The sequence below is a fragment of the Camelus ferus genome, chromosome 6 (assembly GCF_009834535.1).
Source record: "Camelus ferus isolate YT-003-E chromosome 6, BCGSAC_Cfer_1.0, whole genome shotgun sequence".
NCBI classification, from domain to species: domain Eukaryota; kingdom Metazoa; phylum Chordata; class Mammalia; order Artiodactyla; family Camelidae; genus Camelus; species Camelus ferus.
This window is the reverse complement of record NC_045701.1, coordinates 31,741,904-31,766,841: the sequence shown is the minus strand read 5'-3', so window position 1 is coordinate 31,766,841 and position 24,938 is coordinate 31,741,904. Positions and strand designations below refer to the sequence as shown.

The following is a 24,938-nucleotide window of genomic DNA, read 5'->3' as shown; positions in this document are numbered from 1 at the left end:
TATACTGCAGGGTCTCATGGGACGTGTAGTCTCTTAACGGAATTCTGCGAGCACACAAAGCATTGTGGGAAATTGGAGTTCGTCGAGAACCAGACGCTGAGATTGGTGACTCTTCCGAAGCCACTGCGTACGTCACTGTGCAGCCTGCGGATTGGCGGGAAGAGCCACTCCCCACCCCTCCTCCTGCCGCTCCGGAGCCGTGGGAGACGCTCTGGTTGTTAGGGAGACTCGTCCCGCCTTCTGGGGGGCTTTTTTTCTGCTTTGTGATTGGCTGCTAGTATCAGGGAATCTCGGCGTGGACAGCGCGAGGGAAAAGATGGCGGCGATGGCGGTCGGCGGTGCCGGTGGAAGCCGCGTGTCCAGCGGGAGGGACCTGAATTGCGTCCCCGAAATAGCTGACACACTGGGGGCTGTGGCCAAGCAGGGGTGAGGGCATGGACCTCTACGAGCGGAATGCGGGGTCCGAACTCGGGGACGGAGAGGGGCAGACCAGTCATACCCTTAGAGGCAGGGGTGAGGGGGGTCGGAGTGTGTAAGACGAGGCCAGGAGAAACCATTAGTCCTTGCGGGGAGAAGTCTCGGGTCCTGCAGCGTGCGAGAGAGAGAAAGAAAAAAAAAACTTTTGGAGGGCGTGTGGTCACTGAACCCCAAAGTCGGGGGAGTTATCAGGTAAACTCAAAAAGGGGGCATGCAGACCTCCAGGGCACTGGAGAGCGAGGTTATCGCCCGAGAATAAGAGGAAGTGTTAGGGCACTTGGGAGAGAAGAGTTAAACCTTGAGGGGGGAAGCATGGGTAGCACTAGAGAAGATCTGGATGTGACAGTCCTGGAAAACCAGTGACAACAGAGTAGAAAAATCCACGCCACGTGGATTTTCCTCTTTTCTCCTTGCTTATCTTTTCCATGGCTGTGTTCTGGGGAGAAATTGAGGCACAGTGCAGCGGAAGTGATATGCCCCAGGGTGGGCTGAATTCAGCAGTCCAGTGGGTGACTGGTGGCAGCTGAAAGGGTTGTGCAGAATCGAGATAGCCTAGTCCATTTACTTGGATCTCTGGGCACTGCTGCTCTCTTTACATGACGATTCTGGGTCTGTCGCGGTTGTAGGTTTGATTTCCTCTGCATGCCTGTCTTCCACCCGCGTTTCAAGAGGGAGTTCACTCAGGAACCTGCTAAGAATCGGCCGGGCCCCCAGACACGATCAGACCTACTGCTGTCAGGAAGGGGTAGGGACCATCCCACATGCCCCTTAATTATTAGAGACAGTAACGAAACTCATGCTTTATCAGTGCTTTTCTACTCCTCCTTTCTTGACTTCGATGTATTGGTTCTTCTCTTGGATATAGACTTCTCGCCTTGGTTACCTGCTAAAAGCCTTAGTTTCCTATTCTGCATCAGGCTATCCTGTATCTGCTAGAAAAAGTTTTTGTCTCTCATCTCTACTCTCTATTCCCTGTTAAGAACTAGAAATTGAATGAGTAAAGTTCTGAAACTTATTTAGTCTTTGTCTTTCTTGGGTGGGGGAGTGCAGACTGGAATACACTAATTGTGGGAAAGCTTTCTCCATGGATTCGTCCAGACTCAAAAGTGGAGAAGATCCGCAGGAACTCGGAGGCGGTAAGACTGAGCCCTTCACTGAATCTTTCTAACAATCAGGTTTCTAAACAAGCTGGGTGGATAAAACAGTTTTTTCCCCACTCCCTAACTTAGTAAATCTAATATAATGCAATTAAAGTTATTTGGGTTACTAGCTCTTAACCTTTTCCTCTTGCTCACCATTCCAGGCTATGTTACAGGAGCTGAATTTTGGGGCGTATTTGGGTCTTCCAGCTTTCCTGTTGCCCCTAAATCAGGAAGATAACACAAACTTGGCAAGAGTTTTGACCAACCACATCCACACTGGCCACCACTCCTCCATGGTATGGCTGAGAGGCTCCTTTCTTGCCGCATATTATGGTAGTCGGGCTGTGCTAAGCACCTTCCTGTTCCTAGCCATTCAGTAAAGTGCACATTTGGCAGAATTGAAATGTCAGTACTGCCTGCCCCCAACTAAAAGTGGTAAGCAGAGGGTTATAAAATATATAGAATATTCAGTTATTTTCAGAAACTTATAGTGAAATAAAAGACAAGGCAGATACTTGTATAAGGATATACACAAGATACGTGTACACATAAATATAATCACAAATTGGGAAGAGCATAGAAGGGAATTAACTTGAAATCTGAATCAAGATCTTTTTAATTGAAGGAGCTTTCTGGACCCAAGGAGTTCAAAATAGAGTTCTAAATAGGGTTACTGTTTATGTGCAGTTCTGGATGCGGGTACCATTGGTGGCACCAGAGGACCTGAGAGATGATATAATTGAGAATGTACCAACTTCACACACAGAGTACAGTGGAGAGGAGAAGACATGGATGTGGTATGTCTCCTTTGCTGCTGTACCAGGGCAAAGGGTAGGATGAGGGGAAGTTCAGGGTGGAACCTGTAGGAAGGTCTCCTTAAGATATGGTGATTGGTGGGCCATTTGTATTTGACTGTATTTTTTCTGTATTTGACTCTGGACAGGTGGCACAACTTCCGGACCTTGTGTGATTATAGCAAGAGGATTGCGGTGGGTAAGTCCACAAAGGTCCTGGGCTAGGTTAGCCTCCTGACCTCCTGTGACTAAGAATCAGGAGTTTCAGACTTGGCTGCTGGGCAGTTTTGCTACTTTCTCTGTGCCTCAGTCTGCCTTGCTCTTAAGGAGTAAAGAGATCTTGCACAAAAGAGCAGGGAAAGGCTTCTGGCCTATCAGTGATTGACAGGTCTTTCTATTCCCTTGTGTAGCTCTTGAAATTGGTGCTGACCTCCCATCTAATCATGTCATTGATCGTTGGCTTGGGGAGCCCATCAAAGCAGCCATTCTCCCCACCAGCATTTTCCTGACCAATAAGAAGGGATTTCCTGTTCTTTCTAAGATGCACCAGAGGCTGATCTTCCGACTCCTCAAGGTATGTAGCAGAAGGGTTTTAAAGATGCTCCATCTAATCCTCTTGCCTTCTTCACATATGTGTGATGAGTTGTTTTTTTTTTTTCTCCCCTCCTCTGTGGGGCTGACTCTTTTCCTCTCTAGTTTCTGGAGAACAGTTTCAGCAAAGTTGGGAGGCTCGAGGGCAAAAAGGCAAATGATAGCAGGAGCCCCAGAAACATTTCCAGATCTCATGAGAACTTTGTAGAAAGTTTCATTCAAGAAATTACAGCAAGGTGGGCTGAGTATAGCTCAGTGGCAGAGCCATGCTCAAGGTCCTGGGTTCAATCCCCAGTACCTCCATTAAAATAAATAAATAACAGTCATTAGTTAAAAAAAAAAAAGAAGAAGAAGAAGTTACAGCAAGAATCCATGAGGCCCTTTGAGCCAGGAAGATGCTTACGTGGCATAGGTGGGCTTTATAAGTTCATTGAAGCCTCATGCTGCTTCTGTTGGTGTCTAGAGGTATTTGTTGGAATGGAGAACTACTGATCTGGGCCTTACTTTATGCTAGAGCTCTTTGGCCATAAACTGTAATACTGTCCTCTTGGTTTGAGGACTGTGTCTGAAGGTCTGACTTATTCTCACAGTTGGAGGTGCAGTTCATCATCACAGGCACCAACCACCATTCAGAGAAGGAGTTCTGCTCCTACCTCCAGTATTTGGAATACTTGAGCCAGAACCGACCTCCACCCAATGCCTACGAACTCTTTGCCAAGGGCTATGAAGACTATCTGCAGTCCCCACTCCAGGTGGGTCCCCCACTCCAGGAGGGAGGGAGGTCAGGGGAGGAAATGTCTCTAGAGAGCAGGTGCCCTAAAGTCCTACCAAAGCTCAGGAGGCACTGGAAAGGTTCTGGTGTTCTGGCATGTTTTCCTTGTCAAAAACTGGCTAACTTACATCGCCTCTTTTCTCTCATTCATCAGCCACTGATGGATAACCTGGAATCTCAGACATATGAAGTGTTTGAAAAGGACCCCATCAAATACTCTCAGTACCAGCAGGTACAATGTGGGTCCTAGATTGGGTCAAGCACAAGGCCTGGGATGACCTGGGTGAGGATGGCATTATAGCCATGAGATCTTCTCTCCTTCTGCCAGGCCATCTATAAATGTCTGTTAGACCGAGTGCCAGATGAAGAGAAGGACACCAACATCCAGTGAGTGCTCTCCCGGTGACCCCAGATATCTGCATACCTGCTTCTCTCCATGCCGACTCAGCTTGGCTCTGCCCTCTCTTCCTTAGAGTGCTGATGGTGCTGGGGGCAGGCCGGGGGCCCCTGGTGAACGCTTCCCTGCGGGCAGCCAAGCAGGCCGACCGGCGGATAAAGCTGTACGCCGTGGAGAAGAACCCAAACGCTGTGGTGACGTGAGTAGCAACCTCTCTGCTGGGACGTTTGTCCCCTGTACCAGTTTTTCTTACGGGTGTCCTCACTTGTATCTTCTCTCTTTTAGGCTAGAGAACTGGCAGTTTGAAGAATGGGGAAGCCAGGTGACAGTAGTCTCATCGGACATGCGGGAGTGGGTGGCTCCAGAGAAAGCAGATATCATTGTCAGTGAGCTTCTGGGGTCCTTCGCTGACAATGAGCTGTCACCTGAGTGCCTAGATGGAGCCCAGCACTTCCTAAAAGGTGCCTCCAGGCTGGGGTGTACTGAGGAAGGGGACTGGATTATCAGCTGGGAAGGCTGGGCTGGGTGGGGGAGGGGTGAGTGGGGCAGCAGCCAGCAGGAGGTTACGAGGCTTAGGGGAAGGTGGGGCAGACTTGGGTCTGTGTCCTTAGCAAATGAAGTAGTCTCTGAACCTCGGTGGTCACATCTATAAAATGAGGGGAGTGGACCAGGGCAGAGACTCTTAATCTGAGGTCTGCAGACTCTTTGAGGTGACATGACATGCACCTCGGGCTTAGCTTTCCTCAGGATCTCAGAGGACTTGGCGTTAAGAAAGTTAAGGACCACTAGATTAGAATACCTTGGGTTCCTTCCAGTTTTACTCTCATGTCACTCTGTAAATGAACCTAGAAGTGACTCCCTCAGGACAAGAGCTGGGAGCAGGTCGGCCTGGGGATGCAACAACATGGAGCTGCCTGGGTCTGTTCAGCTGTGGGAGGTCTGAGCCTTTGGTTAGTACAGGTGCACCATTTCCATCTCTTGGGAGCTAATGGGACCCTCCTGCTCTGTAGATGACGGTGTGAGCATCCCTGGCGAGTACACCTCCTTTCTAGCTCCCATCTCCTCCTCTAAGCTGTACAATGAGGTCCGAGCCTGTCGGGAAAAGGACCGTGACCCTGAGGTAAAGAGCCACTCTCCTCTGGAGGACTTGTCTTTCTTTAGTCCTTTTCTTTTTCTATATTAGCATAACTTTTCTTCCACTGGAGAAGATGAAGGAGGGGTTGGGGATGTGGGAAAGTGGTTGAAGTGAAACTATGGTTTTTACCTTTTTTTGTGTCCCTGGAGCTTGAGCTACATTCCCTGAGAAAGGAGGTGGCTCTCACCTGTCCTCTCTAGCTCTTGTTCTCTGCCTCTCGGGACAGGCCCAGTTTGAGATGCCTTATGTGGTACGGCTGCACAACTTCCACCAGCTCTCTGCGCCCCAGCCCTGTTTTACCTTCAGCCATCCCAACAGAGGTGGGTTCCTGCATGGCTGTCCTCCAGCTGGATGGGTGAGAGCTCGCCCTCCTGGTTTCTTCCCTTGCTGCCCGGGGTCTGCGCTATCTGGTCTCTGTCTAGGCTTCCTTTCCTGGTTCCTGCTCATGTTTTACCAAGTTGTCTAGGGCTTCTGGCACCTCATCACCCACACGGCTCTTCCCTGACAGATCCTATGATTGACAACAACCGCTACTGCACCTTGGAGTTTCCCGTGGAGGTGAACACAGTGCTGCACGGCTTTGCAGGCTACTTTGAGACTGTGCTTTATCAGGACATCACTCTGAGTGAGTGTCTGGGGCAGTGGATGGCGGGTGTGAGAGCATGCTAGCTGGGCAACTAATGTACATGTTTCACTGAGAGTCACGGGGAGCCCAGGAATCTGTGAATGGGGATCTCTGATTACTTGTTTCTGGGTTCACAGAAGAGATTCTCAACCTAGGCAAAAAGCAGAGTCATAGAGACCTCAGTATTTTTCATTATTTTGTCCACTTAGGTATCCGTCCAGAGACTCACTCTCCTGGGATGTTCTCATGGTTTCCCATCCTCTTCCCTATTAAGGTAGGCGTCACCTTTAAGGCTCCTTGGGTTAAAGAGTAACTTTTGCCATTGGTGTTCTGCCCCTTCCCTTCTCCCAGGATGATACTTGGCTATGACCCATGTTCTGCTGCTCTTGGATTCTGTTGTAGGGATGTCTGTAGTGGCCTTCTACCTGGCTTCCCATATCTACTCTGGCTACTCTTCTATCCATTCTCTACCTCCAGCAAGAGTCATCTTGTGAAAACTCAAATCTGATCGTCTCTCTCTCCTGCTTTTAAAATCCTTCAACGTCTTCCCATAGCCCTTGGGATACAGGTCTTAAATCCTTACTAGACTTTGTGTGATCTGGCTTTAGCCTGCCTTTTCAGCCCTGTCCTCTTCATTACACTGCTTCAGTTGTCTGGACCTTGTCTTGGTTCCTCTAATGCCCTATGTTCTTTCCTGCCTCGGGCTTTCACAGTTTTGTGAACTTACTTGCTCATTTCTTGACCGAGCTAACTTATCTAATAGGTCTCATTAAATATTCCTATTGTCAGATGCCTTTCCCTGACCTTCTAGACTAGGTTAGCATTATCTTCCACAGGTGCTTTCATAGCACCCTATCCCTGTTCACAGCGTTCATCCCACTTTTGATTATTTGGCCAGTGTCTGATTGTTCAATTCCATTTATTCTGATAGACTTCTAATAAACATCATGAGGGTTGGAATATCATGTTCGATCATTTTATCTCTACACCTAGCTCAGTACATGGCCACAAAAAGTTCATTGGCTCCACCCTGAACCTCCCTGTCTTTCTTCTTACAGCAGCCCATTACGGTACGTGAAGGCCAAACCATCTGTGTGCGTTTCTGGCGATGCAGCAACTCCAAGAAGGTGTGGTATGAGTGGGCTGTGACAGCACCGGTCTGTTCTGCCATTCACAACCCCACAGGCCGCTCTTACACCATCGGCCTCTAGCCTTGTCTACAAGTGTCCAGAGCTTTAGAAGCTGCTTCAGGTTCTGTTCCTGTAGCACAGAAGATGCAGTACGCTGTGGGTGCTGATTGGCCTTGCCCATCAAGAGAAGAGCGTTTCAGTCTGCTTTCCTACCTTATGGCAAGATGGGAAAGGATGAGAATTGCAGGGCTCAAGCCACCAATCTGTGAAGACTTCACGCCAGGGCATGAGGAATTCTTGTTAGACCCGAGGCTACTCCAGCAGGCACTCAGCTTCAGGTGCTCCCTGGGATGGCCCTGAGAACATGTGGATTGAACATATTTTCATCCCTTTCCCCTTCCCATCTTTGTTCCTGTTTTGATGGCTTTGTGTAAGGAGGAAATACAAATAAAGTGAAGTTATGGCCTTTCCTGTTCCAACCCTGCTGCCTCCTGCCTCTGCTTCTCCACCCATTACTTACACATGTTCAGATTTGTGTTCTTATCCAAGACTTGAAGGGGCCTGGATTTATTTCCTATTTAAGAAGCTTAGTGGTAACTCTTGGACTCCTGGGTATAGGCCTTTCTGACCAGCTACGGAGAGGTCTTGTCCATTAGGACCTGTGATTAGACTCTTCTCTGGGGAGAAGGAGTAGAGTTTGCCACCTTGGAGAAGGATGGGGTAGTGAGTGAAGCCAGCTTCCCTTTCACCTTCCTGAGCTGCTGCACTGCCAGCTCCTTTATTACCTCTTGGGAGAGAACTGGAAGTCATTCAGGCATGTCCAGCAAGAGGCCCTCTATTTTGTTTGAATAAAATCACAGGGTTAGCATTTGAAGCCCTTAAGAGATAATCTAGTCCAATTCTACATTTTACAGAAGAGGAATCTGAAATTGTACGATGATATAAAATTGGTATTCAAATCAGGATTCAACACGGTTTTTCTGACCCAGTGGCTCTCTCCATGTTATAACCAGCTACTTCTGGCATCTGTATTAAGTAGCTGAAGTCTCTTAGGGTTCTGGAAGTCCTTGGGACGTGAGGGTGGGCATAAGTTCCTTCTCTTTCTGATAAGAGGGCCGAGGACTGCTGCACACAAGGAGTCAACTGAGAAACTCCCAAGTTTACCCTTGCAGTGGGAGTGGTGTGGGGCACCGATTTGAACTGAAGGTATGTGAGCTGTAAGACCAGGCAGAATGTGGAAGAAGACAAAGCTGTTACAAGACCTGTCAGGTCCAAGCGCTGAGAGCAGGAGGTGTAGAGGCAGCCTGCACAGAATGGGGATGTGGAACCCAGCATCCTTCCCGATGTGAAGCAAATGCAGTTATTCTGCATAAAGCTGTGCGGGAGAAGTCCGACGTGACCCACTCGGCAAATCAGAGTAAAACTGGCCAAGGACGTCAATGGTACCTCCTCGTTGGCTCCGCCCACGCTGTCAGCCTAGTATATAGGAGCGCCCGGGAATGGGGCAGGAGGGTCCTTCTCTCCTGTTCCCTGCCCGGTTCCCCCGCCTTCCGCAAGTCTTCTAGCCAATGAGAGAGCGACGGGCGGTTACCTAAGGACGCTCCTACTTTCCCAGAGCCTCGGAAAGGTTAGCCAATCAATGGGAACTTGATGGTTGCTAAGAGACCTTTTAGCTTGGCTCCACCCATATTTAGGATTTTAGCCAATGAAAACCTGTACTTTGGCCTGTTGCCGTGAAACCAGTGGCATTAGTTCCACCGCCTGAATGTTTCGGCGCCTGCGCAGATTGGGGAAAGTTCTGGAAGACAGCGGAGCTGCCGCCATTTTGCGGGAAGGTGAGCAGCTCCGGCTACAGTGCTGCTTTTCCTACTGGGTCTCTGGAAGAGAGTCGTGCTTCGGGTCCCCCCAACACACCCAAAAGATCGGAGGGAACCGGGACCCCCCTGCGGGGACCCGGAACTGGTAAGAAACCCCGAAACCGGGTCCCCCGCGACGTCACCAATGCGTGACGTTGCCGCACGGCGCCTCCCCCTGACGTCACAGGCAGAAAATGGCGTCAAGAGCAGACTCGGGCAAACTTCAAACTAAAAAAAATTTTTTGTTTACTTTGATCCAGAAGTGTTCACTACCTAACTGTAGTCCACTGGCATGGTTTTAGGGATCGGCACCCTAGTGGCTGTATCCTTTACCGATGAAGATGGTATTTCAAGGATCCCAGTGACTGTCTCCTACAGGCCCCCGCAGCCCTGACGTTTAGGGCCCCCCAGACGGTGGAGGGAGCATGGGCCCACCGTGGTCTCAGAGGTCTCGTGGGATCGGTTTTCAGTCCCTAGTGCCACCTTTCAGAGAGAGGTGAAGGAGTTGAGATTTCTTCCTCAATCTTCAGTCTCTGGAAGACTCACGTTCGCTATTTTTGACCACTAAATTTGACCACACATTCTGTGGCGGTGGCGTATAGTGAGGCCACACACGAGGTTTTAGTTTTGGGACACTGGCCCACGCAGAGATGCTGCTGTCGGTCACTTGTAGGACCGTTTTTTGAAGCGTGGCCTTGGCTTGTTACACAACGTGGGGAATTTTTTTTTATCTTTCTCATTGTTCCTGTTTTTAATTAAGCTGCCTCCAGTTTGGAGCTGTTTGTTCCCAGCTCAGTGACCGGACCCAGGAGATGGCGCTACCATCACTCCTGGGACTCCAGAGTTTGGTGACTTCTGCCTGAATGAGGCTGACAGTGACAGTGGTTCTTCACTCCCCTTTGCCCCCACAGCAGTGGGCCTAAGTGCTGACTTGGGTCTTGATAGTGCTGTGACCAGGTTCAGGCACTGTCATGATTGTGGGCCCTTAATGCAGTTTTTGGAGTAGGGTTGAAAGAAAGCACAGTAGTGTTTTAATGGATGAGATTGAATGGACCATGGCCCGTAAGTTAGGACTTGAAGAGTTTGAAAAGTCCATCGTGTTTGGGACATTACTGCTTTTAGGATATCTAGAAAGACAGACTAAACCCAATGAGATCACAGATTTCAAAGTGTGCTGGTGTTATACATGTCTGTGCTTAAATAGATTCATTTGTTTCTGAAGTCTGAAAGCTTTATACCATATGTAGAGGTTCATTTGTCGACTTAGATGAAAAGTTCTGTGTGGTTAAGTTATCCCTGCTCTGTACTAGCACCCAACAAAGGGCAATTTTTGAAACCAGAAGCGTTTCATTTGGAGTTAACTGCAGACTGTAAAAAATAGTGAAGAGCTTTATGACACTTAGAAAATTTGTGTAGATTTGGCAGCCAAAATGAAAGGAACTGAGTTTGTAGATCAAAAACTTCCTTTTAGAACCATTTTCCCCACGATAGGCCAGATAGCATATATTAAAATCAGCCTTGTTCCTGATATTTTGAAGCATATACTGTTACATACTGAATATCTAGAAGCCCCACAATAAGGTATGACTAATAAGATTGAATCTTTTTATATACGTATTAGAACATTAATTTTCTAGATGAGAATATATTTAAAAATAGACATGTTGGTATGCTGGGTACTTTTACAAATTTCCTTTGAAGTTAAGTTATAAACCACATGAAAGAGAGGTAACCTGATAGAACATTAATTTTGATCAAGGGTCAGCTCCTCCATTTGAGCTTTGTAACTTTAGGCAGTTCACGGAATCTCAGTTTTTTTGATCTGTGCATTAGATCCAAAATCTGCCTATGGCATATGTTACTGTTGATTGCTAAATAAATGTTAGGTGTTAAGAGATTGACTTCAGTGGTTTTTAGGTATACTTATTTGATTTTGGTTTGATTTCCATTTTAAGCCTTTAATTTGGCTCCAAGTAAATTTTATTGTTTGGCTCTTTCCAAGAATCTTAACCTCTGTAACATGTTCAGCACAGTGCCTAGCAATAGTAGGTAGTATAAATGTTAGGTATAATGGTTAGTCTTATTAAGTCATCAGCATGGGCTGTGGACTCAGGGCAACCAGGACAGCATGATTAGATGATGCATTAGCTGCTTTAAAGAGGACAAAGCTCTTGTGGATATGAAAGTCTGATTACCACTGGCCTCCTTGCATAGAAATTCTTCAGATTAGTTGAGGTTTTTTTTTTTAGCTTTATTGAAGTATAACTGACATAAAATAAAACTGAGCACATTGAAGTGTACAATTTGCTGAGTTTTGATGTGTAAACACCATGAAACCATCAAATTTCCAAAATGCCCTTTTGTAATCCTTTCCTCCTAGCCCCTCTCCACCTGTTCCTATCCCTAGGCAACCACTGATCTGCTTTCTGTCACTACAGGTTAGTTTGCATTTTCTAGAATTTTATATAAATGAAATCATACAGTATGTGCTTTTTTTTTAAATGTTTTCTCACTTGACGTAATTATTTTGAGATTCATCCATGTTACATATATTGATAGTTTCAGACCAGTAATTTTTGAATAATTTATCCTGTTGATTTTGTTTGGTGTCTTCTGTTTTTCTTATTTGACAGACCTGTGGTGGACAGACTTGGGAAAGACGATTGCTAGATGTGAAAACTTGGGGTAGGTAAGAAGTCTTACCTGCCTGCCTAGATAGAAAAGCTTCAAAGTGGAACTGGTTGAGCCTGCCTTAATTACAGTCTTTCTGAGTTATTTAAGTTCTAGTTGATACTGTACAAAAAATGCTTAATAATGAATCCCTCATTATTGATGTTTGGGTGGGGGAAGAACTTAGGGCAAATCTGCATTATTCTGGTGTTGCTTTGTCTTGTTCCTAATTTTTAGTTTTGCATTTTTACTTTTTTATTGAAAATATGTGCCAGTTTAAATTTAAACCAATTGTTTATTCAGAATTTTGAACAGTAGAATGGAGGCCAAGTATCCATTGTAAAGTGAATAATAATTTTGAGTACCAACATTTTCTCTTCACAGGACAGGGTCTATATTGTATTTTGTTTCTACCTAGATATTCAGTTTCCTTCTAGACCCTTGACCTTTTCTAAGCCACAAAGCAGAACTAGTTCAGATCTGTAAGATGCAAAAATAAACCTAGGGTAAGCAACAGCCGGTAAGATCCCTTTGGAGTTCAAGAAACAGAACTGTATATCCTGAGGTCTGTTTCTTGGAGGGGGGAGGGGATGTGGGGTGCTGGAAGGGAGGAAAAATATAGATGAGGTTCTTATGTATTGATATCCTCTCCTCAGATCTGCTACAATGGCATCCGATGACTTTGATATAGTGATTGAGGCCATGCTGGAGGCTCCTTATAAAAAAGAGGAGGTAATGTTCCCCACCTCACTCTTGGAATTGGGTTAGTAAGAAAAAACAGTTGTGGATCATCAGTTTCAACATTTTGTGAATTTTCTTTCCCTATTCGTTTATTATGTACAGTGACTATTCGTAAAAGGCCTAGTCTTTTAGTAAGCTCTGCTGGAGATCCATGCTCAAGGGTGGTGCTTGCAGAGGGGGTCCCTAAAATGGTGGAGAGCACATAATGTGGTGGGAGTGAGTGTTTTGCATAGTTCTCAGTGACACAGTAGAAAGTCAGTGTATCTCAGACCTAACTCCTAAATAGATGTCAGTGGAACACATGTTGGGTAGCTAAAGTTTTGACTCTGAGCTCTTGTTTTTGGGTAGTTTCCTTCCTTCTCTGTTCCCTTTGTTAGGAGATCCAGGTGCTCACAACTGTTTAAAAAATTGAGAGCATTGATTTTATAAGCTTTCTTCCTTGTCCACATTTGTTCTCTCTTTGTGCAATGGAATCTGTGTCATCTGGTACCTTATGGTCATTTTCCTGGCGAACCCCTCAGGATGAGCAGCAAAGGAAAGAGATTAAAAAGGACAGCCCTAGCAACATCACCAACAGCACCAGCAGCACTGGCAGCAGTGGCAGTGGTACCAGTGGGAGCAGTGCCAGTGGGGAGGCAAGCAAGTGAGTGTGCGGGGAGGAAAATGGGTTGGCATCTTGGGGAAAGAAACAGCTGTGTCTGTTATAGAAACAGCCAGAACGGGGAGGTGGTTGCTCGACTTCTGACTTTTAGTAGTGGCACCACTGGGTCATGGGAATAATGGTGACTTGGTTTAATGATCTTCCAGTCTTCCCTTTCCAGTGTAGATTTGTGGACCGGTCCTAGCATCGATGTATTTCATTTGAATAAAATAGCAAGAGGACCTCTGATTTGGAAACACCAGCTTTTGCTTGGTTTGGTGGGAATGACAGCATGTAGTGCTGTGTGTAAAGTGGTGTCGTGCCATTGATAGGGAACTACTGCCAGGTTGTCTTCTAGGCGGGGTGGTCTTTTACTGCTTTCTGTTTCATCCTGGGCTTACTGTCATTCCTTTTCCTTATGAGAGATGCTGAAACCTCAGTAAGAAGTGTTTATACTCTCTTACAGAAAGAAGAGGAGTCGGAGCCATAGTAAAAGCGGGGATAGAAAGCGCAGGTCAGTCATTCTAGGGACTGTTGGGTTTTGAGAATTATGAATGGAGAGATACCAGGGAAAGCTGTACAATAAAGGCCAGAAGAGGTTGGTTGGTTCTTTAAGAAACTTAATAGTCCTTTCTGTCAATAGTCGTAGTCAAGACCGAGACCGGGATCGTCATCGGCGGAGAAGCAGTCGGAGCCGAAGTCGAGATCGGCAGCGTCGTCACCGCAGCCGAAGCTGGGATCGTCGACATAGCAGTGAGTCACGAAGTCGAGACCGGCGTCGAGAGGATCGTGTGCGCTACAGGAGTCCACCGCTTGCAGCTGGGTATCACCTTTTGCTAATAAGATCACATTTGTGTCATAATCTGGGTAAAACAAACGCACTGTGGTCCCTGCCTGCCTGAGGGTGCTTATAACCTGTTGTTGTGATAGGTAGGAGACCCAGTTCCTGGAGGGATGATGGTGAGAATTCACAAGAGAGATAAGGTGCTGAAATTGGTTTTCTCATGGCAGAAGCCCCAGCACTAGGTCAGTGTGAGTAAAGTTGGGTAATGTGGTTTTCCATTTTGTTCTCTATTCTGTAGGCGCAAGTACGGACACAGTAAGAGTCCTCATTTCAGAGAGAAGAGCCCGGTCAGGTGAGTTGATTATGAGCACTCTTCTAGGGATTGTGAAACAGGAATAAAAGGAGTTTGAGCCAAACCACAAGAATGTGTAGTACTAGAGGGTAGCTGAAGTATGACGACCAAGTATTCGGAAGGAGTCTCAACAGATTCTACTCGCTCTTCAGGGAGCCTGTTGATAATCTGAGTCCTGAGGAGCGTGATGCCCGCACTGTGTTCTGTATGCAGTTAGCTGCCCGCATTCGGCCTCGAGACCTGGAGGACTTTTTCTCTGCAGTTGGCAAGGTAACCCTCTTCCCTCCTTAGTTTTCTCTGAGTAGCCTGTGTTCTATCCATCCCCCTTTATGCCCAACTCTGGACTTCCTTTTTGCCCTGGATAGGTTCGCGATGTACGTATAATCTCAGATCGAAACTCACGTCGTTCTAAGGGAATTGCTTATGTGGAATTCTGTGAGATCCAGTCTGTGCCACTAGCCATTGGGCTGACGGGTCAGCGGCTGCTAGGAGTGCCTATCATTGTACAGGCCTCACAGGTGAGCAGGCTGTGAGCTGACACGAGACGCTGGATTTGAAGGTGGTAGGTGTGGGACGTGACCCATCATTTCCTCCCTCCTCAGGCTGAGAAAAACAGACTGGCAGCCATGGCCAACAACCTGCAGAAAGGCAGCGGTGGACCGATGCGTCTCTATGTGGGCTCCCTGCACTTCAATATCACCGAGGACATGCTCCGGGGAATCTTTGAGCCCTTTGGCAAAGTGAGTGGAAAGTGAAGGAAACCTCTGAAGGGAATTAGAAAAAGTGGGGAGGGTGAGTGTACCTCTTCATTCTGTCTGACCATGATTAACCCCCTACATGCGTCATGATGGCCCTATTGGTCCATGCTAGGAAAGTTGGGCTCCGTCTCGGTATTTATCCTGCTTAGGTGGCAGATTAGGCGCCATGAAATCAAACAGTGGGGTCCAGATTAAGAATAGTCAGAAAAAGTATTTGGGAAAAAGATGGCCTTTGTCTCTTTTTTTAAAAAAGATTTGGAGAGATGTATGGGTTGGCTGGAAAGTTAGAGGTACTTAGAACAGTCTGGGTAGGAAGGATCAAAGGTGTGTGTGAGCTAAAAGATAACTGATAATTTCTTCTTATTCTGCAGATTGATAATATTGTCTTGATGAAGGACTCAGATACAGGCCGCTCTAAAGGTTATGGTTTCATTACGGTGAGTTTCTAGTCTTTTTTTAAATTTCAGTTTGGGTTGGGCCACTTGTCTGATTTTGCGGCTTAGCTTCATCCTCCTCCCATAGGAACTGTCTAAATGACCTATAAACCCTGGTGCCTGAAGCTTGGACTAGCCTTCTGCCCCTTGAGATGAGTGCATTGCTTGAGATCTTGGCTTTGCTCCTACACTGTGTCAGTAGCACCGGTATGGGGTGTCCAGGAGTTCAACCAGCTTCCCTGGAGCTACAATTTGCTCTTTGGGTAATAGTAATGATTCCAGACTGCAGCTAAGAGGTTGGGGGCATGAGGGAGGTTAGGTATGGGCTTTTATATACACACTTTATAGAATTGGTGTATTTTCTTGGTGGGGTGGGAATTAAAAATTACATATTTCCCTCTGAGGCTACCCAGTTTGAAGCAGTTTCTCCATTGAGAAATACCTTTTTATTTAAATACCACTATGGGGAGAATAGTGTGGCCACCCGATAGTGGGCATGTCTCACCTTTTCCTGACACTCCCAACAAAATTGTTTCCAATTCCCATAACTGGTTCTTCCAGCCCCATGTGACTCCAGACTGAGGACTGGCTGCCAGACACAAAGTCTGATAGAAGCCGATATTTTCTGGGCTCAATCCAGGCAGCATAGACCCCCACAGTTGCCTGCAGGGCAGAGGGGAGGTAGGTTGTGTTCTACCGTGAGAGTTGCTCATCTTAGAAGTATCCGGTAAAGGCAGGCCACTTACGCCACCTGCCTAGTAACTGTCAGCACCATGTGCCAGGCCCTAGGGCAGGAAATGCCAGAGTAAATAAAGCCGGCTGTGGTGTTCATGGTGGCAAGTACCTTTTCTAGCTCTCCATATGACTCAGATGCAGAAAGGCTTCTGCAGGGCCTTTTTGCCCTTGTGTTGTTGCCTTTTAGGTCAACACCCTTGACACTTAAACAGCAGACTGGGAAGCATCTTTATGCCAAGCTGCTGCTGGGTGCTGCTCATGAAGGGAGCTAGAGAGTAGAGGCCCTGTGGTCAGCACATCAGAGTCAGCAGCACTGGGGTGGGGGTGGGGGAGGAGTCTTGTGCTCTCAATACCAGGGTGTGTGCTGTCCTAAGGCTGGGCTCTGGAGTTACACGTTCCTAGTTCTTGACCGACAGCTGAGACTTGCTGGTCCTGAGGGCTGAAGTAAAACGCTCAGGAGCCTTGGATCTCAGCCTGTCTTTCTTCCATTTGATAACACCCATTTGTGAAACAGATGTCAGGCTAGGCTCCCTACGGATAATAGACTTTTTGCATTGTTAGGTTCCCAGTGGAGCTGGAAGATTGAAAAGAGATCGCTATTGAGTCAGTTGGAAAGGTCCTTTTCGGAGAACCATTTTGGGAGATGGGGATCTTAGGTCACATTCCCTGGAAAAGAAAAGTTTGAGCCACAGTGAGCATGCAATTTTCCTGGGGTAATAGGACTAGGGAGTGTTAGTGGGGCTTGGAGAGCACATCTGTGGCCAGGAGGTGTGTGATGTGACCTGGGTTTCTTGTAGTTCTCTGACTCTGAGTGTGCCCGGCGGGCCCTGGAACAGTTGAATGGCTTTGAGCTTGCCGGTCGACCTATGAGGGTTGGCCATGTGACCGAGCGACCGGATGGTGGCACAGACATCACTTTTCCTGATGGAGACCAGGAGCTGGATCTGGGATCAGCAGGTGGACGTTTGCAGCTCATGGCCAAATTGGCAGAAGGTAGAATTTCTCTGCAGAGTGAAGAACACAGGATTGAACTTTACATCAAGGGTTAGGATTTATCCCCACCTTTTCTTTCTCTTTAGAGTCTGGAATCCAGCTGCCAACCACGGCGGCTGCTGCCGCCGCCGCCGCCCAAGCTGCTGCCTTGCAACTGAATGGAGCAGTTCCTCTGGGGGCCCTGAACCCAGCAGCTCTGACTGGTCGACTTGCACTTGGGAAAGGGGGAGAAGAGTGGGGCCTGGATGGCAGGAATGCCCTGTGCTCACTAACTCCTCTCTTTGTTTCAGCTCTGAGTCCAGCCCTGAACCTCGCCTCCCAAGCAATTGCCTCCCAGTGCTTCCAGCTTTCCAGCCTCTTTACTCCCCAAACCATGTGAGTCTCAGGGCCCAGCTCTTTTCGGTTTGTAGTTGTTTTCTTTCCTTCGGTTTCCTGTTGACGTCTTCTCCTCACCACAGGTAAAATCAGTGGCGCGAGCCTCCCTGTGCTCTCGGTCCTGCCACTCCCTTCTCTACGTCTTTCATGGCCCCTTCTCTGTTTTATGAACCAGGCCATCCTGAGGGCATGAACATTGATGGTGGGGGAACTGGGGCCCCCCCCTTAGACACCAAGAACAGCTCCTGGCCACGGCCCCACTGGGAAGGGACTCTGCCGAGCAAAGCTGCTGGTTGAAGAGAACAGCATCTGTGTTGGCGTTGGCTATCTGTTTCTCTGTGTACGTCGTCTCCCGGGATGACCTTTATTGCCCTTTCCTACCACCTCTCGGTGATTACTCGATTCCTCCCCCGTTGGGAAGGCTATAGGGCATTAACCGAAGGAACTAACTGCTCTCCTCCTATACCTTTACCCTACAATCTGCCAGGGGAAACCCTGAAGACCTCTGGTCCGCGAGGACTTTGGAGTTTGAGGGGGCGAACCTTGAAGGTGCTGGCTTGCTGCTACAAGGACCCTGGAAGCTAGCACGGACACGTGCATGGGGATGCCTGCCTTAGACTTCGGGGCCACAGTTAACTGCTGGGGGCTCAGCATCCTCCTGGGAGGCGTGGGAATGATCTGCCCTGCCAGCTGTTTTGAATGTCTTCGGGGCATTCGGGAGTTTAGTGGAAGATGCGGTACCTTTCCAGTATCTTCCATCTTCCTTTGTATAGTTGTCCTTCCTTTGGCCCAGGGTTGGGGGGATGGAGGGGAGGCTGTGTCTCTCCACCTCTTCCATGTGCCTCTGTAGACTGGGCTCAACCCCAGCTGTTAAAGCTGCTCCTGTTCCTTAGCTGGGCACATGTGAGCCCTTCTCACTGGATTTTATACCCTAGTGTCTGTGTACATAAATTTTATTTATATATATATACATATATATATATATAAATATATATGTATATATACGTATACATAAAAACTTTGTACAGAAAAAAGGCTCCTCTGTTGTGGTGGCTGCTACCCACGTGATCTCAGTCCGTTGAGTGTGTCTGTCTGATGTTAACTTCTCATGAGCCAAAACCATGAGTGGTTCTAGGAATATAAAACATTTCTAATGCCACTGAGTTTTCTTTCCTTTATTTTAATTTTATTTTATCTAACCACCTTTAGAAAGAAAAACAGATAAAACACACACACCCCATCTGTATCTGCTATTCTCCCATGGTCTCAACTATCTCCAGACCTACCTGCCCATTGGACAGATGTCTGGGTTCTCTCTCTGTGGCTGGGGACAGATCTTGTCTTTCCACCAGATGGCAGTGTGACAGTAGCACACTCTACACCTTCCTCCAGGGGTGTTTCATGGTCTTGAGGCACTTAAGTACCAGAGAAGCCTCCTAAGCTCACCATTGTTGATCTCTGTCCCTGCCTTTGGCTTTCTTTGTAGGAGAAATCCCAATCCAATATCCAAAGGGGTCGGGCATTTTACACAGGGCTCCCAGGCCTCATGTCTGCCATTGTTCCTCCTTTCAGTCCTTTCATATCTTGCTTTCCAGAAGGCTCACTCTGCCTGGGACAACATAGGCCTAGGACTGATCACTGTATTCCAGGCATGGCCCTGCCAACGGTGAGGCATACCTTTCTCCACCTGCTTTGTGAGGCTAGAACAAGGGGCAATCCCAGAGCCTGGCTCACCAACTAGGGTCCAACCAAGAGGAGGTCTGAGGTGCAGGGACAGGCCTCTGTAGGCCTCCTCTGTTCTTTACTGGTCTCTATGGCAACAGAATGTTAAGACTATTGTTATGCTAAAAATATGGATAATTGCTGTTAGGTTTTAATTTGTCAGCCTAAGTTTCTAAGCAGAGTGATGGTTTTTTAGTGATGTTAGTTCCTGAGGTGGCTTTTCACACTGAAGTGCTGAGTACCCAAAACCTGCTTGTGGCATAATAGGCCACTGGGACTCCCTCAGAGGTCTTCCCTGACCCTCTCTTTTGTATTGGGTCCCACCGCTTGTGTCCTCCATAATACTGATCACAATTTATAATTACAGAAATTGTAAAATTTATAAAATGAGCAACTCCTGCGCCTTCTAGGCTGCTGCAGTGTCACCTGCTGCTGCTGCTGTCATTTCCTCCGCTGTCACCCCTGCCCCTTCTCTATCCTGGTTTGCTCTCTGGACCTGAGGGAAGGGAAGGAGGCATTATTTTTAGGTGGAAGCAGCTGGCTATGGCCCAGTCCCCCTATAGTTATTGATTCGGCTGCTAATGTATCCTGAGCTCAGTCAGACCATTTTTATTCGTCATCTTGAGGCTGTGGACCAGGCCTCCTCACAGCATTCTTGAACTCCAAACTAGAAATGCCTACAGGCCCTGCCCCCCTGCCCACCTCACATGGGCCCCATAACTGCTGGTTTCCTCACATTCCCCCCGCCCCCCGGCTGCTTTGGCCTTCCTGTGCTTTGGGTTGTTCCACCTCGATTCTTCCTTCTTCCCAGTTACTTCCTCATATAGCCTTTTGCTGGGAGAGAGACAAGGATGGAAGTAAGGAAACACCTAAGGCAACTTCTGCTCTAGTCTTAACCCATATAAGGTGACAGCGTCTAATGGGTGGCAGCCAGTGTCACTGCGTGTGACTCAGTGCCTTCTTATTACTCACCCCTCTAGAGGGGTTGGTTAGAGTGCAGTTCTAGAAGGGGGCAGTAAACAGCCTCTGGGCCCAGCCTAATGTAAAGAAATGTCCCTCAACCTCCTACCAGAGCCTGGGGGCTAAGGTGGGGGTAGAGGTAAGACTTACTCAGATCCCTTCCCAGTGTGGCTAGACTTTCCCCACTAGTCCTCACTTCTAAATGGGATTTCCACCTGACTTTTGGCTTGCAGTCTCCTTTTCTGTCTTCTCTAAGGCAGTGGCATTTCCTCCCTGTTCCTTGAACTGTGTTCTTGACATTGGGATTCTGCCGACTTCCTTCTTAGGTTCCAACAACCCCCAGATAGGAGCTACCGGTGGAGACAGCGGTTTGACCTATGAACTTTTAGTCTTGGCGCATATGAGGAAGGGAAATGAGCTAAAAACTTGAAGGGAGATACTCTATCACAGCCCCTCTTTTCTCTTAAGAGTCTGGTGAGAATCAGGAAGTATTACTTGGACAGTGACAAGAGGCTGGCCTGGTTTCGAAAGGTGAGGTTGTAGGGGGTGGTTAACAAATAATGAGAATTTACATGTTTGTGGGATTTGAGTGGGTTAGGCATTGTTCTGATCATTTTATACGTATTGAATCGTTTAATCCTCACAACAACCCTCTGAAGTATATTCTTTTATTATCTTTACTTTGTAAATGAGGAAACTGCTACCCAAAGAGGTTAAAAGACTTGTTCCCCGATTGCACAGTAAGCAGGTTTGGAATTCCAATCCAGGCAGTCTAGATTCAGATCCCTTGATCGTAATTTTAACCTTTCTTTAAGACTCTGATGCTTCCTGGTTGGGGTTGACTTTCCCTTTCAGTATTCTTTGTCCTATCATAGGTCTTATTCTGACTTTATTTACAGTTCTTTGTAAACTCGTTACTAGATGGTTATAGCCTGATGAAGCCAGCCATAGATGTGTCTTTTTCATTATTGCTTTGCTTTTCACATATTTTGTATCTGATGAGCTGAATTAATTCCCTCTCTGTTCAAGTCAGCTTTCCAAAAACCAACCCTTCTAGCCTGCTTTCCCTGGCAGCCTTATCCATTTCTTCCTCACCCCTCCAGGAGGGGAGGCAGCTCTACTCTTTTTGGTGTTACCATGGTAGCCTGTGATGCTTTCTGTCTATAAAGTGCGCTTGCCATCCACCAGAGACTGATGTTTCCATGGCAGCCAGGTGAAGTCAATAGTCATGAGCTGGATGCAAGAAAAGAATTCTGGTCTGAGAAGCTGTGTGTCTGAATCTTCTGGCTGCAAACATTCCTCCCCTCCCAACTTTTGCACTCTATATACAGAACTGATTGCTCTCAAAGTGTGTTCTTTGTTGAGAGAGTTCTGTGTGTGAGGTGAAGCAAACCAATCATCTTGTGTGGGAAGATGGAGGCAAGGAAAGAGCTGATCAAAGATCACTTTTAAAAAGTTGGATGAGTTCTGTTAGCTCTCCCAGATGATCTGTTCTCAAGAGCCCTTAAGGAGTTGGCTGGAGTTACTGGAGAGCCATTAAGCAGTTATCTTTGAGGGCAGTGGGTGGATGAGGTGCCTGAAGATTGGAAAGGAGCCAGTCAGGGCTGGATTTCAGAAAGGGGGAAACAGTGACCTTGGAAGTCAGAGACTCGTCAAGCTCTTGCCAATGTTCCAGAGAGGATGGGAGCTTCAGTCAGCTTTCAAGCGTCCTGAAGCCCACTTGTTCAGAATGAGTGGTGCTGAGAATTAGCCTCCTTCTCCCAACTCCTGGGCCCAACCAAGCCTGGAGACCTCACCCTAGAGCAGAAAGAGCCTACTGTGGAGTGACAGCACATAGTTCGGATCTCTTCTGCCACAAACAAGCTGAGTAAGCTTGGGTGATGCTTTGCTTCTCTAACTCTCACCTGTAGAAAGGAAGCAATAGCAAAAGTATCTGTCTCAGGGATGTTGTAAAGATTAAATGAAATGGCACGTGTAGAGGGCTTAGAACTTGTTTACTTGTCATTACTACCGCCATCATCACTCCCATTCCTCAGGATGCATACACACGACTTTCTGCCTGACCTCATTGTCCTCCCCAACTTCAGAGAATGTTCAAGATATACAGGGGCAGAAGTGAGGGTAAGGCAATGGTGAAAATAAACCTTAATTATTCCTGGGCTAAAGTCGTAGGCTCACAAGGTCCTGGGTCACACACACAAACAGCCTAGGTCTCAGGAAAACAAACCCCACTGGCCCAATCTCTCTCTATGCTTGAAACTCTGTATAATCAGATTACGACCAGATGGCTTTAGAAAATCAAGGTGAGCCTCTCAGGTACCTTCAGGATACCTAGTGCTCTTTGCTTGGTCTGCCTGGGGAAGATCCCAGAGCATTCTCCATTACAGCGCTAGTCCGTTGCAAGCACCCCTCCCAACCTCCCACATGATCTCCTGTAGCATCTGCCTTTGTTGGTCTCCAGAGCCCCATCCTACCTAATCTGGCAATTTCCTTTCAGAATAAGCATTTTAAATGTGCACAGGTCCTCTCCCTAAAGTTATAATTTGAACCAAAAAAAATGGGAAACTGTAGTATAATACCATCCTTAGGCTTCAGTTGCCAATCTTCCCCCTAATCCTCCCCAAACAACAAATCCCGTAATGGGTTACCTGTGAGTCCTGTGGGAGGTGTGTTGGACCTCGCGGACCACAACTTAAATTTGTACCTTTAGAGTGGTGCTGTGTTTTGAGAGGTTAGCAAGCTGCCTGGTTGTCTGAATGAGGGACCAGACACAAGTTGCAAAAAAAAAACATTACTTCCACTGCTTATTTGTATAATTACAAAATATTTGCAGTTTTATCTAGTCCTCACAACAAGGTAGGTACTAGTATCCTCATTTTATAACTGGAAGGGCTGAGGTTCAGAAAGACGAGAGGTTAAGAGTGACTTCCTCCATAGACTTCCATCCAGTAAGTAGTGGGCCTGAGTGTTAGCTAAAACGTTTGCAAGACCCCACTGAATTTGTATTCACATCTTGAGTTTACCAGGCCACCAAGCTATGGAGGCACAACAGCAAGACTCAAATCCCTTGAGTATATCCATCAGACAGCCTCCTACGTGGTAAAGGACTAAGAAGCCGGATGCTCTGCTCTGGTTTTTGGGCCCTTGACAACTTGGCCGAACAGTCCCCCCAAATTCTGCTGCCTGCCACACAGGGAGTCTTCACCTCATCATGTGGCAGGCTGCCTGCCATTTCTCCTGTGCGGTTGCTCATGTAGTTTCAGTACAAGGCGTTTTTCCCCTTCTTCCTCCCATCTATCTACAGCCCACCTAAAACCTCCAAGGCCCAGTTCCTAAAATATGTCTTCCAAATTTTGTTTCTTCCATTCAGACATAGAGTGCATGATGTAGCTTGCAGTCAAAGAGTTAGAATGTGGTATAGTTTGCCTCTGTTTTGGCCATATAGTGCCTTGTCCTGTCTCTCCAGCTCAGTTATAAGCTACTTGAGGGCAGGGATAGTATCTTACCTGTATTTGTTTTCTGCATAGGCCCAGCACAGTGACTGGCATACGGCAGTATTTGAGTGGAACAGGCCCTTGTGGATGAAAGGTTAAAATATCCAGGAAGAATTTACTTAGACTTATGTGGATTGGAACTATGTTAGATTAATAAAAAGAGGTATGTATGAGTGGGCTTGCTGGGAGTGACGGTTTAACCCAGAAGACTTGTGGAGTGTCCTTTCATGATTCTCACAGCCTTTCAGAAGAGGACAGCCCCTGCTCCAGCTTTTCTATAAAGGGTTAGATGCAGCAGGGCAGAAAGGGCCAATTGTGAGCAGAGGCCCACAGCAGAGGGATACCTTCTAAGACTGGACTGGCCTCACCTTTGGGATCTCAAGGGAGAGAACACCCAGTCTATGCTCTTGGCCAATGAGAGGGCCTTGTGGGTTAGTAGGGGTTGGGCAGGGGCTGGGCTGATAAGGGAGCATAGACCCCAAGACCAAATTGCAGAGGCTAAGAGGAGCATGAGGGCAGAGAGGACCTTACCTGGCACAGGCAGCTCAGGCCCCAGCCCCTTTACTGATCTCTCACACTAGCCCACATCAGTAGCCGGCCCTACCTTGCCTTGATCAGAGGGTGGGAAAAGAACGGCCAGGCTCTCGGAAAAGACCCCATCTCTCCCAAGTCTGGCGGGAGAAGGGCTTCAGCTTCCGTCTGTTCTGAGCTCTTTCCTGTAGGCGGCTGGAGGGAACACACAGATGGGTCGGGCTGATGGAATTGGCGGAGTTGGGGGGAGGGAAGCTTGTGGCGTGTGTGGCTCCCCTCGTGGGGGAGGTCCTGCCGTCATCATCTTCAGACTTCTGCCATGTGAAAGGCACTGCCTTCTTGTTCCTCATCCTTCCCTCTTGGCATGTTTGACCATTGGTGATGCCCTTCCACTAGAAAGCCCTCCTCCCTGGGCAGTAGCCTCAGTAAGCTCAATCCTAGTTCTTTCATTACCTCTTTGGCGGCTGCATCTCCGCCTTCTCACCTGCCTATCCCCGGGACTCTCTCTTTAGTCCCTCTTCTTTCTCTGGAACACCAAACTTTGATTTGTTTTAAATTACTTAGTTTTTGAACAGGTAGGGTATACCATAGTTAACAACTCAAAAGGTAGGAGAAGGGCATACAATGAAAAGTAAACCTCCCACACCTGTCCTCCACCCACCCGGTTCCCCTTCTCAGCAGCAATCAGTACCATCCTGATTCGTGATCTTTTGGGTCACAGACCTCTTTGGAAGTCTGATGGGATTTGTGAACCTATTCTCAGACAAATGCGTGACTGCACAAACACATCAGATTGTACCATTTCACAAAAATCACAGACCCCTATAGCC

At 47.4% G+C, this 24,938-nt stretch overlaps 2 protein-coding genes across 31 annotated transcripts; both read left to right on the top strand.

Moving 5' to 3' along the window:
• The first annotated feature begins 160 nt into the window (after window positions 1-160).
• PRMT5 (protein arginine methyltransferase 5) lies at window positions 161-7,542 on the top strand. Of its 3 annotated transcripts, none has more exons than XM_006175870.3 (17): window positions 161-426; window positions 1,104-1,222; window positions 1,528-1,613; window positions 1,781-1,915; window positions 2,307-2,416; window positions 2,563-2,612; window positions 2,824-2,987; window positions 3,595-3,756; window positions 3,931-4,008; window positions 4,105-4,163; window positions 4,250-4,372; window positions 4,459-4,634; window positions 5,184-5,293; window positions 5,535-5,628; window positions 5,817-5,933; window positions 6,143-6,207; window positions 6,992-7,542. In XM_006175870.3, exons 1-17 carry the CDS (start codon window positions 317-319, stop codon window positions 7,142-7,144), a joined length of 1,911 nt encoding a protein of 636 aa, XP_006175932.1. In that variant the 5' UTR covers window positions 161-316; the 3' UTR covers window positions 7,145-7,542. The 3 variants fall into 3 exon arrangements, with proteins under 3 accessions (XP_006175932.1, XP_006175933.1, XP_032337560.1); XM_006175871.3 differs by lacking the exon at window positions 161-426 and adding an exon at window positions 454-530; XM_032481669.1 differs by lacking the exon at window positions 161-426 and adding an exon at window positions 490-669.
• A 1,134-nt stretch (window positions 7,543-8,676) lies between these two features.
• RBM23 (RNA binding motif protein 23) lies at window positions 8,677-18,560 on the top strand. 28 transcript variants are annotated; one of them, XR_004320553.1, is made up of 16 exons: window positions 8,678-9,025; window positions 11,300-11,357; window positions 11,553-11,608; window positions 12,246-12,321; window positions 12,852-12,973; window positions 13,437-13,484; window positions 13,614-13,793; window positions 14,053-14,106; window positions 14,259-14,376; window positions 14,472-14,624; window positions 14,709-14,846; window positions 15,236-15,301; window positions 16,831-17,026; window positions 17,113-17,401; window positions 17,577-17,741; window positions 17,889-18,560. XR_004320553.1 is itself a non-coding variant. In XM_032481672.1 (16 exons), the coding sequence occupies exons 1-16, from the start codon at window positions 8,829-8,831 to the stop codon at window positions 17,584-17,586; spliced, it is 1,674 nt and encodes a 557-aa protein (XP_032337563.1). In that variant the 5' UTR covers window positions 8,684-8,828; the 3' UTR covers window positions 17,587-18,560. The 28 variants fall into 28 exon arrangements, 25 of the variants coding, with proteins under 25 accessions (XP_032337561.1, XP_032337562.1, XP_032337563.1 ...); XM_032481672.1 differs by having other exon boundaries at window positions 8,684-9,025; window positions 17,113-17,229; window positions 17,317-17,401; window positions 17,577-18,560; XM_032481674.1 differs by having other exon boundaries at window positions 8,684-9,025; window positions 17,113-17,229; window positions 17,317-17,401; window positions 17,485-18,560.
• Window positions 18,561-24,938: the final 6,378 nt, after the last annotated feature.